The sequence below is a fragment of the Vidua macroura genome, chromosome 6, assembly GCF_024509145.1.
Source record: "Vidua macroura isolate BioBank_ID:100142 chromosome 6, ASM2450914v1, whole genome shotgun sequence".
Classification (NCBI taxonomy): Eukaryota; Metazoa; Chordata; class Aves; order Passeriformes; family Viduidae; genus Vidua; species Vidua macroura.
In genome coordinates this window covers 47,841,396-47,857,839 of record NC_071576.1, presented here as the reverse complement: position 1 = coordinate 47,857,839, position 16,444 = coordinate 47,841,396, and the positions used below count along the sequence as shown (strand labels likewise).

General features: G+C 46.5%; 1 protein-coding gene across 2 annotated transcripts in view; it reads right to left on the bottom strand.

The window, feature by feature from the left end:
• The window catches only part of HRAS (HRas proto-oncogene, GTPase), a 39,926-nt gene that overhangs the window by 9,012 nt on the left and 14,470 nt on the right, over window positions 1-16,444 (bottom strand). The window contains exons 2-3 of one of the 2 annotated variants that reach the window (XM_053981489.1): window positions 10,145-10,213; window positions 1,333-1,486 (exon numbers count right to left, since the gene is read on the bottom strand). In XM_053981489.1, coding sequence (XP_053837464.1) covers window positions 1,333-1,443 — 111 coding nt within the window. In that variant the 5' untranslated portion in view covers window positions 1,444-1,486; window positions 10,145-10,213. The remainder of the gene's footprint in view (window positions 1-1,332; window positions 1,487-10,144; window positions 10,214-16,444) is intronic. The other variant, XM_053981488.1, reaches the window with a different exon arrangement.

The following is a 16,444-nucleotide window of genomic DNA, read 5'->3' as shown; positions in this document are numbered from 1 at the left end:
ACAACCTGGAATGGGTTTCTGAGAAAAGTATACAATACTACTGGGGACAGCCACATGAGGGGAGAGGAGCTGGGGACAAAGGCAATTGCTTCCATAAACAAGGAGACTCAGGAGCCCTAAATTAAATTCCAGTCTCTGCCATGGACGTTCTAGGTGACCTTGGCCAAATGATGTAATAGCACATGCTTTTTAAGTGTTTTCTCTCCTTCCTGTCTGTAGGATTGTGAGGCTATTTCTGCCCTTCTACCAAGCCTTGTCTTGCTTGTTTATGTAAGTTGTAAGCTCTTCAAGGTGGGGACTACCCATACAACACTTACCCGAATAGATTTCTCATCCTAGCTGGGGCATTTAGCCATTATGATAATAATAACTGCAGCAACCACAGCTGTATTTATACACATCTGGTAGAGAATCCTTTAGGACTGCAGACAGGGAGGTTATTGTCCAGGAAGCATGACAGAGTTGCAATTTGCCTTCCCAGGGTGAACTTTACTCCTCATGCAGAGCAGTGGCTACTGCCTACATCCCACCCAACAAAGGTGTAAGTCATGCAGAGGCTAATTAGCACATCACTAACTATGGTGAAAACAGATGGAGAATGGAATATATTTTTGAAAAATTAAAGAAAATAATAATAGCACAATTGATATTGAAGACTGAATCCCCCTCTTCCCCCATACAGCCTGTGAGGACCACAGGGTCCTTGCCTGCTTCTTCAGGCAGGGTGCTGAGCTAGACAGGTCAGTACTGCCATCCACACCGAGACACACACATCAGCCTTTAACTCCTTGTGAAGAAGCAGAGGCAGCACTCTGGGAGCCACAGCAGTTCAGCTGCTCAGCACATCTTGCTCAAACTGCAAGACATACATAATACAACCAAGCTCTGATAAAACCCATTTCATCAGTAAAGCTCAAAACATCCTGCAGAAAAAGTCAATACATTTACTCTGATTTCACAGGAGGAGAAATGGAAGCACAGGCACAAAATGGCTCTTCAATTCCTTTAATCCCTCCCTGTGTTGTCATCTCATCAAAAAGGAAGACTTTTGTGTTGCCTCTCAGTCCCTGCCCTGCTCTGCCTGTCTCTGCTGCCTCCCATGTCACCTCTCTTCAGCAGACACCACTACCCTTCTGCAGGAGATCTTAAGTCAGTCACTGCGACCTCTGAACACACACATAGTGACTCAGAATAGCTCTGCGAAGCAGAGGAACATCCCTGCTCAAGTTCAGACTTGAGACCAAACTGAGCATGCTCTGGGTTAGAGACAAGGTGGAGAAAAGCAAGAGGAAAACATGCAGACAGACCAACCCCATGCCCAGAGCCACTCACCTCTATCGTGGGGTCATATTCATCAACAAAATGGTTCTGAATGAGTTGTATTGTCAAAGCACTCTTCCCAACACCACCTGCTCCCACCACCACCAGCTTGTATTCAGTCATCTTCCAGCTGACCCCAGCTCAAGACTTCCAGGAGCACCACCACCTGCAAGGACAAACATGGTCACTATACTAAGAGAGGTTGCTTTAAAATGGGCAAAATAATCCATCAAATTGAATACAAAAACTCTGTTCATCCTGTGGTCTGTTGCAATCCTTCAGCCTGACCATCTGGATGCAAACTTCACAGGTTCCTTGAGCAAACTTTAAGAGGTAGGAGAGCATTACTGATGAGAAAACAAGAGGTACAGGCTGTGTACATCAGCCCCTAAAGTAACCAGTTTAAGAAGTCTGGTTTTGCAGAAATGCTCAGCACTGTCCCCAATTTACCTTATCTCAAGCTGACGATCTGAAATCTTTAGATACTTGGCCAATGAGGTTGGGATGTCAATTCCCACAAGAGCAGGGGAAAAGGTTCAGCCCTACCCAAACATGCTGTTATCTCCATGTCTTCACCCTCAAGGCTGTGTCAAACCTCAAACCACACAGTAGGGTTGAGACGGTGGCACATCCACACTGTCTGCCTGTTCTCCAGCTAATGGTGCTACTATTGTGAGAGAGAGGACTGCAGAAGGGGCATCCCTGCTCCCTGAGCTCAATTTGGCACACCCAACAGGGAGGAAAGAGATGCTGGCACAAAAGGTACTGACTGCCAATGAGGGTTGGGGTCAGGATGAGCAAACCACATTTCTGCAGTACTGTGTACTTCCCATGGCCCTTCAGCAGCAGAAGATTCACATCCCCCCCAGCTCCTCCCTTAAATTTCTGCTCCAAGTCTGCTGAGAAAGAGGAACTAACTCAGGAAGATTACAAAAGCCCAACGGTTTAAATAGAAATCCACCCTCACTGGACTGCAGACCCTGCCCACTGAAAGTCACTCCAGGGTCAGATACTTGTTCTCAGAAACCATCTGCAAGCTCTGGGGAAGCCACCCAAAATGCAGCAGGTAGCAGGAAGACAAGCTCACAGTTCCCCTTGTCAGACACCGTTCTGTGTTCACGGGGATTAGAACCATCCAACTCCATCCTCCCACCCCAGACAGTTAAATCACTCCACCCTCCTCCCCAGGCTTGCCAGCCCTGCTCCTAAACTGTGGAAGCTGCTATGAACTGTACCAGCAAAGGCTGCTCTAGACCCAGACCACAGCTGATGCATTTGCTAACACAGCAAAGATCTAATGGCAGGGAAGCCAGAACTTTCTGCCTTCAATCCCACCTGACTGCAACCCTAAACCACCCAGACCATTCCATCTCCTTCTTGAGCAGGGAGCAATCAGACACAACCACCTCTTGCCAAAGCCTTTTCTTGAGCTGCTGTCTTGATAGCAGAAAGGCAAACAAAGCTCAAGCCCTTCTCAGCACACAAAATCCTAAAGAAGGGCAAATGAGGGGGTGTAGAAGAGCAACCAGGTAACAAATATGATGCCAAGCAAGACCTCTGGTTTGTTGTGCTGGAGAAGCAGTTAAACATGATGGAAAAGTGGTGATGGTGGGGGAAATGAAGTGCAAATAATGTCAAACCCTACATGCCTACCTGAAAGTGACACTGCTTCCTCTGAAAGTCCAATGTGCCTCTGTTCTGGCAGCCAGGGAAGAGTTGCAGATTGAAAGCAAGGCTACAGGAGAGAATCTAAATGATCTCACTAATTGACTGTGCACACATGTTACTATGCTCCATTAATGCATGCCCTCATGTATATATTGTTCTCACATGCATTGCTTCTCAGGGACAAGAGAGATCCCCACCCCAGGCTTCTCATCTCTCTGGGAAGAGACAGGATGAAAAGGGGACTGAGAAGCAAATGACCGACCATCTCCACCAGCTGTCGGCGAGGGAATCGCTCCTTCAGCAAACAGCTTTTCAGCTGAACACAGAGGGGTCCTGGGGGTCTGAAGAAACACTGCAACTAGCTCCCACCTTTCATTACAGAGCAGGGAGATCTGCATCCCCCAGCAAAACACATGGACTGCATCAAAACACAAGAACACTGCATCTGAAGATGAAGCAGTTGCCACAAAGATGCTCAAAGAAAACGGCACAACTGCCCAGGCCTGTAGGACTTGCTGAGGCAGTGAGAAAAGCTTTGACTCCCCAGGGGAGGAGAAGACATAAGTTCTCTAGGAGGAAGTTCTCCCTCAAGACCACCCCAGTGGAAGGCACTGCCTACTTCTTTGGAAGACCCTCAGCCCACAAAGCCATAGCAGCTTTATGATCCACACTGTAACAGGAGGTGGGGGACAAGGTGGTCACCCACGTTAGGTTGAGTGTCTTCCTCTGCTCCTGACCCCATCTGAGTTCCATTGCACAGCAGAGGGGCAGCCACACACCAGCAAGCCCTGAATATCACCACCTTAGCACAGAGTTTTAAGGTCTGGCTCCTCCACAGAAACACAAATCCACATCTTCTTGTCCCCTCTGCACCCAAGAGGCAGGGAAAATGAAGGGGGTGAAGGAGCTATTGCTACTTCCTGCTTGTGGCTTGCACGTGGACAATTTACAGGCAAGAGCTCTGCAATGGTGGTGTTTGCTCACTGACACCATCCCTCGAAGGTGCTGTCACCTCAGCTAACTCTCCACTGCTCTGCCATCATCGCCCCTGCAGTGGCAGGAAAGATTCTGCAGCTCGCAAAGGAGGGCAGGTCCAGCCCACCTGCTCCATACCATTGCTGTAAAACGTGTCCTAATGCAGAGCGAGAGCACGGGGAATGATGGACAGCTCTGGGCATGACAGCTGCCCCAATTAATGTGGACTAAAATCAATGCTCAGGGGAGCTCACTTCCTTTCCCCGATGCAAGCTCCTCACGGGCAGCATGCAGACCCAACTGCACACCAGGGCATGGGCAAATCCCACAAGGAAGAAGCAGCCTAGCCAAAGGCTGCAGGGAAAGCAGAGATTTCAATATGGCCAAACTTTGCCACAGAGTTGGGCAACTGGTCCTATCCTTAAGCTTACCAACACCATCTCATAACTCCCCATCACACTTTTTGGTCCTGAACACAGGAAGAGCAAGGCTGCTCTTCGATGCACCCATAGTTTCTACAAAGGGGTAGCTGTTCCTCAGTGCCACAAAAACATCACCACCATTACCACCATAGGGGCTGGTTCAAGGAATAACAGTCCCAAAAGCCATGCTTCTGGCTTCCTATAAAACAGGCACAGAAAAGAGAGAGTGGGGTTCCTGTCAGAGAGATGGTAACAGACAGCCCAGTTTTCATGCTGGTGACACACCGGCTGGAGGTTTACGGCCTGTTGGTGGTTGTGAAAACTTCTCCTGATGTGAGGATTTCCAGTTTCTATTGCTCAGCAGCCAACACAGAGCCCACACACAGCTGACCACAAAATAACAGACTGAAACACTAAAGCACAGCCTCCCAGACCCACACAGAGCAGGAAAATGCTTCTTCCATCTTCTGCAAGCTCTTCAAGATCTATAAGTCTGATCCAGGTCACCACCTAGTGTTTTCCTATCCAAATTTATCACCTCTGCAGCACTCCACTACTACACCCCCCCAAAAGCCACACAGGGCTGTCAAGCAACAGCTGAGAGAGACAACAAGGAGGAGAGCAGTTCCAGGAGCACAGTATGCAAAGAGGAGGGCTGGGATCCGCGTGCCAAGCCAAGAGCCCCAGTGTGGAGCTGGAGCTGCTGCTGCTGTATTTCTTGACCTCGTGGATTTTCTCCTGTGGCAAGAGGGCTCCTGGCTCCTGTTCAAAGCTGTCTAGGAAAGCCTCACCGAGTGCTTCCGCCTGGCAGCAGCAGCTGCTCCCAGCCCAGCAGCCAGACACACACAGCTCCAGCAAACAGGAGCCATCTGCCTGCCTTGAGCAGGAAGCGGGGAGAGCAAGCACCCAGTGGACACCAACATCGTACCTTTGTCTTGCAGATAGGGGATGAAAGCGTGGGTGAGGGCAGAGGGCACACCACCTCCCCTGCCTGCACATGCAGCATGGAGGCACTGCCCGCAGAAACAAGGACCAAGATGCTTGGCAGAAGCTGTCACAGGGCTAAGACCTAAAGTAGGTCTGAGCATCAAGGCTACGGGTGTTACCCAGAGATCTAGCTGTGTCCTGCAAAAAACAACCTGATCTTCTTCATGGTCCCTATTCTCTAGTCTAGAGAGATGGTTTGGGAGACCTGACTGTGAAGCCTCCAGAAACTCACTCAGCAGAGTTAAGGAACTCAAGGGGCTCAGCCCCATCAGTACATCCGATCTCACCACCACAGCTCCAACGAGAGCTCAGGCGTCAAGCAGAAGGGATACACAGTGGGTTTCCAACACATTCAGCACAAGGGAGCCTCTGACACCCTTCCAACAGAATAACTAACTGAAGGAGCTTTGTCTGTGTCCCGTTTCCTCCCATCATTTTGTTTCTCTCCCAGGACAGACACCAAGCCAGCTAAACAAGTCAAGAGACAGATTTTTGCACAACACTGCTGTAGTAAGGCCAGCCATGCCAGAAGTTTCATGGTTCATTACTGAGCACTCACCATCACTGCACCTGCCCACCGGGAGTTTTTGCATGTAAAGGCATCAGAAGTCAGTTTCAACTCTGCAAATCTCTTTGGGCTTGTCAGACCAGGCACCCTTTCCTCCAAAGCCCTGTCCAGAGGAGCCATATGACCACAAATGCCACTGTGTTTGATTCTATTTCCCTTCAGCAGAGATGCCCTGCAGGCAGAAATGGTCTGCAGTCCTGTAGGAGAACAACACTCATCCCAGTCTTTTACCAGCAGTCATCCACATCCACACATCAGGAATCCTACTCAGTGATCTCTGAGCATTGATAAAACAAACCTAGTTGGCTTACCCCAGTGACTGTCCAGTCTCCTCCATTTGGTCATGCACGAGACTGTCATCAACATCACAAAGCACAGCCTGTGGAGGGACTGAAGGAGCCTCTCCAGTGGTATGAAAAGCCACCTTTTGTTTCCACTCAAGGACCAAGATGCTGATATTCTCTGTGGCCTGTCCAGCCCCAAAGAGATTAGGGAACTGAGGCTGGCAAGATGATGCTCTGTTATGAAGCCTATCCAATGCTTCATTTTAATTTACTTGTTGCTTTTTAAAATCAACAAGTGAGCTACAAATCTAACCAATTGTACCTGTTATTGGCTTGCTGTCTGTATACCTGCAAACTCAGACAGTGCACCTCACAGAAAACAGTGAAAGGGATGCCAAAGAGAGAATAAAAGTTGCAAATACTGGCCCTGCTTTGGAGAGATGACTTGGAGATAATAAATGTCTTCTATTAGGAGGAAAAAAAGAAAAAAAGCCAAAAAGAAGCATAATGTCTTCTTCCATCCTCTGCTAGCTCTTCAAGATCTGAAGGAAAAGGCAGCCTGTCCCAAGGGACTGAGCACAAAAATATTGCTGCAGAGGAAAGGAAGAAAAGGGGTAAGGAATGACATAATGTAGGAGGCTCAAAATACAGATACGCATTCAAGGAGAAACCTGTGAGGAAGAACAGCAGAAAGCTGCAGGCAGGTCTGAGGGGTAGGCAGGTCTGGAAGAGAGGGATTGCCTCTCCAAAGCAGCCATAAACATCTCCCAGCAGCAATGTGCAAGCCTCAGCTTTGCACAAAGTCTTGAACAGGCATGGACTAGTCACTGCACCAGGCCCAGCCCTCACAGTTTACAGTCAAAGCACCTCTGGCAACACAACTCCTCTGCCAGAGACTACTCAACCACAAAGGGCTTGAGAAAATATGGAAGGACAAAGGAAAACAAGACAGTATCATTCTCTCCAAAGCTGCTACCTGTTCTCTGCTCCCTGGTTCCTGCTTCAGCTGTCAGACACTTAAGTAAAAGACAAAGCTGTGCAATCACCTGCTGTTGGCAGTAAGAGAGTGCAACTACACCTCACTCTCCACACCCAATACAGGCCACCAAAATGACTATTTTCCAAAAAATTATGAGCAGGCCTATTATCTCAGAAACTTTTAAGTCAGGACTGCTCATGCCCATGTCTCCAGCATCATGAATGGGGCACGAGGAGCAGTGTGCAGCCAGGAAACTCTGGAAGGTGCTGGGATATGCTTGAGAATCATGGTGGGACCTTTACCTCCCACCACCACCACTCTATTTGTGTCCTTGATACCAAGTTACTCATCCCACCACAGTCTCTGCAGAAGAACCAATCTTCCAAGCTAACTTCCAGAGAGGGAAAGCACACTGCTCTGTGGGTTAACTGCTGCCAGCCCACAGAAAGGGTGAAAGAAACAGGCAAGCAAATTATACATCCCACACCACTGCTGAACAGACCCTTAAAAAAAATCACATGCAGATGGGAGAGACCACCTATGCTAGCACCCAAGTCACAGTTCTCTGCATCTGGCAGGGCCTGTGATGTGAAAAAAAACTGAAGACAGTTTTTAAATCACACTTATGATTTATGATCCAACACTTCAGTGCTCTTTGAGACTCTACATGAGCAAGAGTAACCTGCATAAGGAAAGAGACTAGAGTTGTGTCTGAAAGTTGGTAAAGATGGGTAACAAAGGCATGAAGAGACACAGTGCAGGACAGGACAATGTGAGACAGTTAAATAAAACCTGAACTCCTATCTTGCAGTCAGGACTCAGGACCTAGCATTGAACATACCAACATGTGTGAGAAAGCAGTGTGAAGGAGGAAATATTCTCACTGTGGAGATGCAGAAGGCTGCAAACTGCCAGGACTCCTCCACTTTCATCTTGTCTCCAGCCTCCCAGGGCTGAGCAGGTGGTTCAGAGGCAGACACTTCCCTGCCTGGGTTGGCAACCCTCCAGCCTTGCCCTAGAAAAGAGACTTCTCTCAGGCCTCCCAGCCTTTTTCAGAAAAACCAATGGTACTCTGTACAACAGAGCTCAAGAGAAGATGCAAGCTCAAGAGAATTTCCTTTACATTAAAATCCCACCTATAAGCATTAATGGGATGCATGAAAGGCAGTGTGATATATCTTGAGTATATAGAAAGATGGACAGGTACCCAGGAAACTTTAAAACAAGACCCACATTATAGATAACAGTAAATGTTAAGTGTTAAAACACGTGGTACACAACCATGAACACAGGCTCTGAACAATCTCTTGGCTTGCCAGTCTCAGTACCAAATTGTATTGATTTTCCCACAAGATATAAGGTGCAATGAAGTAGAAACTTGGAGCAGATGAGTATGCAGCGTCAGTTTAACTGGATCTCTGTAATTACAGCTATTAGAGAATATCAGGCTTTGGGGAAAACACTGCCCAGTAATGGTGTGGAATTACAAGAGATGCTGTCTCCAGGCTGGTTTCCTAAGGTACTTGGTATATCCTGCCTGGTCCTCTTGGTGATGAAAGGAGCAGCTTCAGGCAAACTGCCAGGGAAAGGTCCAGCCTCTCCTGTGCTCAGTGGTCCTGTCATCATGCTAGGGCAAGTTGCAGCTGTCTGGCTCTGCTGCAACAGCACAAGAAGGGACAAATTCAGATCTCACTACTAAGCTGCAAGCGATGGAGCACCCAGTGCTAGAGCTGGCCATGCATGAACAGAAACACCATCCTACCCACTGCAGAGACAGGCAAGGGGATGCAAACAAGCCAAGGGACTGGCCCAAAGCCATCAACAGTGGTAAAGCTGGGAACTAAATTCAGGCAATGTGATTTCCCATCTGGGGTTTTCACCTGAGACCAAAAAAAAAAAAAAAAAAAAGAAACAAAAAAACCCCAGAAGTTTTGGGTGGGAAAGCTGTTGGTCTCCTGCTGAGTCTGTGTTGGGCTGTCAGAGCTGGCAACTCATCCCCAGCCCAGCTTCCCAAGGCAGAGACAACTGGGGAGGCAGGGTACATAAAGTGGGAAAGCACAGAGTACCATAAGAGAGGCCCTGCTCTCCAATTATCCTGATGAAATCACAATTAGGTCATGAGCACAGGCAGCCAGCAGAGAGACAGATGCTCTGATCCACAGATAAGCACCCAGAGATGCAGGTAGGGCTGAGAGCAAAGGAGCATACTCTGCTGTTTTCCTCACTTGAAGCCCAGCTATGAGAAAGGGGGAAGTCACTGGTATAAGGTGGCCATCTACATTACTTAAGAAAAGGGCCAATCCCAACCTGAGCACCACTGATGCACAGCAAAAAAAGTACCCCAGAATCAAGAAACACACTCTCCCTATGAGCTTTCTGTTCTACTCCCCTTCCCTATCCTTCCTTATTCTTCCCAAACAACTGCTGACAAAGAAAAATTAGGAAACAGGTTTCAGAAAATGCATACAAGCCCTTTTCACTGAGAAGAATTTGCAGTGGAAATAAGTATGGTTGTTCAGCTTCCTACTGGCTTTAAATCCTAACACATGTATTTTACCAGCAAATACATGGATAAGAAAACAGGATAGTTGCATCTGGGAAGTTTCAAGAACTATTTTGGTAATGCTTTAGGTGTTTGTTTTGGCTTTTTGTTGGGTTTTTTTTAGCATTTAATGGTTAAGAGATTTTTTTAAAAGGTCAGTTTTTGGAGCAAAATAGGATTTATAAGAGTACTGGTGAACTCTAGTCTCCAGGAATGGGATGGTTCACACAGCATATGTCCTATTGCACTACAGCTCCTGCAGCAGAAAGTTCCAGACAGCCAGTGGCATTGGGTGTGGGTGACAGAAGGTGGAAGCTGTTGACCAGCAGCATAAAAGCAGACAAATTAGTATCCTAGGACAGCAGGAGCCAAGGCTGCTCCTGCCCATGTGGCACTCACCCTCTGGATGGCTAATGAGCTTCCACAGAGAAATAGGGTCCTCTCGTCTGGGAACGGTTCAAGTGCCCCCTAGAAGAAGGAATACAGAGCAGGAATGAGAGGGATCCCTCTCTGCCAGGACAGACAGTCCCAGCTGTTTGGACTCAGGCAGGTCTCAGGACACACTTTGGTTAGTACCCAAGCTGGCTTCCCCAGCTTGCCTGGACAGCACTTAGGATCTTGTACTCAAAGAAGAAAAGCAGAGTCAACCCCCATCCATCCTCTCTCACATGTGGTATTCCACAGGCCACTAATCATATCTTGCAAAATTTTATCTTTTCCAGGGAAAGGTGGTACAGCACTTTTCTTCCTCCTCATTCCTTAAGACAGAGGATAGAGCAGCAAAGGTACCAACAGCATCTTCTCCACAGGTGAGTCGTGGGTGAGAGACAGTCCATTTTGGGATGAGGGACCAAAATTGAGCTTCCTTCTTGCCCTTCTATTCCCAATGGGACACCAATAAAAGCTCATTCAAAAACAGAACTCAAAGGAACAGCCAACACCAGATACTTCAAGAGTGTATTTTTATTAATAGGCCTTTTTAATTTACATGCTCAAACATAACAATCATCCTCTCATGTTCATTTAGTCCTTGCAGGGCCTTTGCAGGTACACACCTTGATTTATTAGCACAGCAGGGATGGAGGGGAAGAAGGCACCACAACAAAAAGCAAACCTGCAGGGCTTGCTTTAGCACATCTGGGAGAAGCAGCTGGGGAAAATGCATTAGAAAAGCAAGAGAGGGGATATCTTAGGGAGCCAGAGACAAGGTGGAAGCAGAAACAGGAGATAAAATGAAGCAAGGAGGCACTAGCTACTGAGACCCTGTCCCTGCTCTCCTTCTCACCAAGATATATTATTAGCAGTGTGACACAACGTAGCAAACATGAATATGCATCAGTCATTATGCAGCAGATATTCAGGGGCACGCTGCTGATTTATGGACCTGGCAGCTGCAGCATCAGCCAGCTGCAGCCTAAGAGGGATGGGGACAGTGAGCACTGCTGGCAGAGAGGTCCACAGAAGACCTCCAAACCCAGCCCTTCAACAGCCATGAATGAATTAATCACAACTGAGTCTGTAGCCACGCAGAGCCAACCAATGCATTGTATGTGCAATGCTGGGAAACCATCACACAACTTGACAGAAACAGAAACTTCCAAAGGTTATAGTGCAAGATTTAAGTTTGGGTCAGCAGAACTTTATTAAGTTAGGGTCCTGAATTACCCAAACCTCACTTTGCTGCTTATAGTAAATCTCAGCTACATCAGACTTGTTAATGTGATGCTCATATCCCCTCCCTCTGCAGAAGTCTGGATTTTAAAAAAATCCAAGCAATGTTGCTGTGAGTGAGTTAGGTGCATCACTGTCACATCACAAACCTGCTACAAAAAAGACTGAAGATGTGAGGATTGCAGCTCTCCACACTGAAAATGAAGGCATTTCCCTTTTGGCTCTGGAGCAACAAAAGGATACTGTCCAAGGACTCATCCCACCTGTCTTGCAAGCGTCACAGAATGGACATAGGAGACATGCTCCTTCAACTCTGAGTGGCCTCCACACAGGTTCATATATCCCACCCCTCAGTGACACATGACTGGCACAGCAAATAAAGGAACAAGGAACTCCATCCCGCAGTGAAGAACCCAAAACAATTAAGTGACTTCCTGACAGTCACACAGGAAACTTATGGTAAAGCTGGGGATTTCTGATCCCCCACATTCGAGCTTTTGTCATAAAACATGTGCTCATCAGTGGCTTGTGGCTGAGTGTGCAAGGGACAGGAGCACAAAGCCTTCTCCACCACCTCCGTCGCAGCCTCCAGCATCTGCTGGCAGGCCTGCACAATCAGCAAAAGCCAGGGGAGGTTTCCTTCCAGAGCTTCCTTGGGAGCCCACAGCAGGATTTGGGTGGGCTTGCAGCCAGCATCTGCAGGCCAAGTAAAGCTGAAAAGAAACCACAGAAATGCAAGACACCAAGCCTGTGTCAGATGTGGTTCCTCAACACTGGAGCCCAACAAGCTGATTCACAAATAAGCAAAACCCCTGAGAGCAGAAGAGTGGCTGAAGTCCCTCTAATAATGCCAAAGGTTAGATGTACCTACATCTTTGTAGAAACCCTCAACTTAACTCCAGTCCCTTGAACAACCCTGGTAGAGGCAATGAGTAGATCCAGATCTGGCTTTGGTACTGCATTTGACATGGCCATAATGCTCCAAAGACCCTGCCCAACTTAGGTGTTCCTCTACACAGATCAGTAACTGATGGAGAAAAGAGCAACACTGGCCTCAGGTCCTCACTTGCAACAGGCACAACAGAGTGGGCAAACACTCCAGTCACACAAACCATATTCGCTTGATTGAAAGCAGTAGAGATAGGAAGCAAACCATGCCCTGAGCTTCAGGGATGACATCTTGCTGTGGAAAAGAGTGCCAGAAAGTCCATTAAGTGAATGGACAAAGAGATGCAAGGGAGCCTGGATACAATCCCCTAACTGCAAACAGAAAGTAGAAAACCTTAAAAGTCTTGATACCAAAAATGTCTTCAGTAGGAGATACTGGCCAGAGACCAACACCTGCATGCAGTTGGTACTACCCTGACAAGCACCTGGTGACAAGACACAGCTGACACTTATAACACCCTATCCTTAGCACCCAATTGATCTTGAGAGCACAGAAAGAGACTATGCCAAGTACAACCCAAAACATCTGCAGCATGAGCTGGAGGAGTCACAGCTTGGGAAAACTAAAACGGAGCAATGTGATCCTGCAGGTGGCCTTCTAAGCTGAAGCAACCTTTTGTCAGGTGTGACAACCAAACCTCCTCACAGATCAACCTCTGCATGGCAAAGTCCCCAGGCAAATCCCATGCAGCAGCAGGAAAAGATCCTGCACATTTGAACAAAAACAAACCAAACAAAAAAAAAAAAAAAAAAAAAAAAAAAAAAAAAAAAAAAAAGAGCCAAAACCCAAAACAAACAAAAACCAGAAAACAAGCAACCCCCCCTCCCAAAAAAAAAAAACAAAGAAAGAAAAAAGGGACTTCTGGACTTTGAACTGTATTGCACTGTAATTACTGCAATGTAACTTCATTAGGGCAGTGTAAGCTATGGAATACATCATTGGGAATTTGCCAGTGCCCAAAATTTTCTTCTACTCTTTTTCAGTGGAAACCATCTCTGGTCCCAGAGCAGGGTCTCATCCTGCCAGATTATCTGAAAAGTAAAAAAAGGAGGGCCCTACACCAGTTTTCTCTTTGAAAAAATATCTAGTTCTGGTTGGCCCTGCTGTCCATACAACACTCAAATCTTTATCTTCTTAAGCCACTGACTTCCCTAACACCTTGCAGTAATGAGATGCCAAAAGTATAAATATCACTTCTTTTTACATGCATATATATGGTTTCCCAACTTCTTTCCTGGTGTCCAGCCATCTCCCCCCAGCCTCTCAAGATTTTTTGGTGCTGTTGCTCAAGCACTGCTCTGCAACACTGGGGAAACACACATTGCAGAGACATTTAGAAGCACAGCAGCATTCACTGGATTTATTCTTGGACTTTATAAGGCTCATGCAAACAGTTCTGTATTTGACCTGAATAAAATAACCACAGAAGGCAAACTTAGAACTTTAAAGACAATTTCTCCTGACAACCTAAACCATTATCTGCATGTACTATGGACAAGGTGCAAGTGTTTACAGCTTCCCAAAGGAAGGGAGAGGACAGCCCAAGCCAAGGAGTAAGAACCAGACAAGTGAGTCCCATACCTGAGATCTCACCTTGAAGGTTCACCCTAAGGAAAGGGCAAAAAGTAGAGTCCTTGCACTGACGCCACTAAAGCCAAGACAATCGACACTGGTTGAGGATCTCACTTGGTCTACTTTAATTTTCAACCTTAGCCCATTTGGAGCACTTCTCCCTCTCTGCATCTTGAGACAGCAGCGAGGCAGACTGATATTACCTTTGAAAGCACAAATACGCCTTTGTTCAGCCAGGGAGGCACACAGAGTGCCTACAGAGCAACTATAAAACTCAGCCATCATAAAGCAGAAGACGAAAGGAGGTGGCAGAGTTGTTTCCTCCTCCCTGGAGATATGGCTGCCTTGAGGAATTGCATATGGTGCTGGCACAGAGAACTTGCTCCTGGGATCAGCAGCTGAGTGTTTTCTGCTAAGAGGCTTTCCCATACCACTGGCTCCTAAGCATACACAGAGGCTCCCTAATGAGTTTCTGCAACAGGGTGACAAAAATAAGTCTGCAGTGTCTGGGTTCATCCAGCCTTGTGTAGGTACAGGCATCTGTTAGACAATGCCTGGGGACCACAGCACAGGAACTACAGCAGTGAAGATCAAGCTGACTCACAGTTCTTTGGCTTTGGTTTAGCATATAATAAATAAATAAATAAATAAACCAAAATCTGAACCTCCCTTCAGCCCACTGGGAAAAATCCAAGCATCTGCCTTCAATTCCCCAGCACATAACAATACAACTTTATTATTACAAGTAAAATTATTATATTTTCTATATGCTGTGTGTGTGAAGATCTGTTACATGACCTACATCACTTTGCAAATCCCTGACTGCAGGGAATATTTCATGCTATCACCCTTTGCCATCAGCCCCCACCAAATAAATCCTGACCTTTTATTCAGTTGGTCATCCCTGCTCTCATAAGCACTAGCAAAGACACAAGAATTGAAGCTCTGATACTTAAGCCATGATGTCTGGAAAGGGGGTTGAAAACTGTACCAAAAAGCTCATGCAACCACCTCCTGGGCTACAGAAAATGCTACTAAAAGCAGCTCCAGGAAATGCTGGGGGGACAGAGATGGGGTGTGCAGCAAAAGACCTAAGTTTGCTCATACTGGTGCCTGATTTGAGGCTCCTCTCCAATTCTGCTCACCCACACCCACAAAATTTGTGCTATGTTGACCATTCAAGACTGCAAGAGTGTTTGAGTAATGCTAAATGTCTCAAGGCTGCTAGGGTTTTATTTCTTTCCCCAGTGGTTTGGAAAAAGCAAGAAGTAGACAGGTGATGTGAACTGGCACTGTTAAAGATGATCCAGTCCAATAAGATCATGTGAACTTCCTGACTTTTGTCATGACCCCATCTGTCTTGTGGGTTTCAAGCTGGATTTAAAAATTGCACACAAGCTATGAAAGTGATCCCCCTGAGGAAACAGTCATTTGGAACTACTACAGAAAATCTTCACTTTTGGACAAGAACCTCTTTCAGAGTTCTGGTGGTCTGGGGTTTGGCTTTTTTTTCCTTTAAGGGAGGAAAGAATCACAACAGGATCTGCAGTCAGTGGTTCTACTCTGTGGATCTGTATCTCCTCAGATCCTTGGTATTACAAAATTTGATTTCCTTAGAAGAATAACTTCAGTGCTTAAACTTGAACTCTGAATTTTTACAGTCTTGCCAATATTGTGAGATCTCAAACATGATCATGTACCTTCAGAGGAGCCTGGCAGAGACAAGCCACCAGTTAGATTTTCAATAGGGGTGATGTGCTTATAAAGCTCCCTCTTCACTTAAGGGTAGTGGAGCTCAACGTGTTGTTTTTCAGGGCTCCTAAGGAACATGCAGCAGTCTCTCACTCTTGTACATCATTCACACCTAGCTAGAAATAAAGTGCTGCTTGGTTTCTCTCAAAATCCTCTTATTTTCAGAAAGCAACACCTGAAGACCATATCTGTCCCTAAAATGAACCTTCAGGGCCACAATGTGGTGTAGCGGGTACAGATCCTACACAGCTCTCATTGTTCCCACACAGGAACTTCAAGTGAAGAAATAAAATTAAATTAGTTAATCAAGTGTTTGCAAAAAGCCTTTTCTAAAAATGGAAAAATCCCACAGAAAACCACCATCTCACAAGCCAAACCAGCCAACTTCAACCTGAAGCACCACTCAAGCAAAAAGACAAGCTGCAGTGTTTTGTAATGTGAGTATATTAACACAAGATAAAAATTCCTACTCCAACAGCAAAGAAAAACTAAATCTCAGAAGACTGAAAGTTTGTCAGCATAGCCTCACAATCCATCTTTAAAACTTAGAGTGGAGCTTGTCTTGCTCTTAATCAAGTCCCTCCATCAAAGGCTGATTAGGCTCTAGGATTTACCATTATTGCCTTCCACCTGTAGACTTAAGATTAGGACAGAGAGGGTGAAGACCTGCATTGAAGGAAAATATATTGTAGGTTAGTATTTCTTGCCCAAATTGAGAGTTTTCATAAAGAAACTGGTCCAAGTGGTGGCTGCCA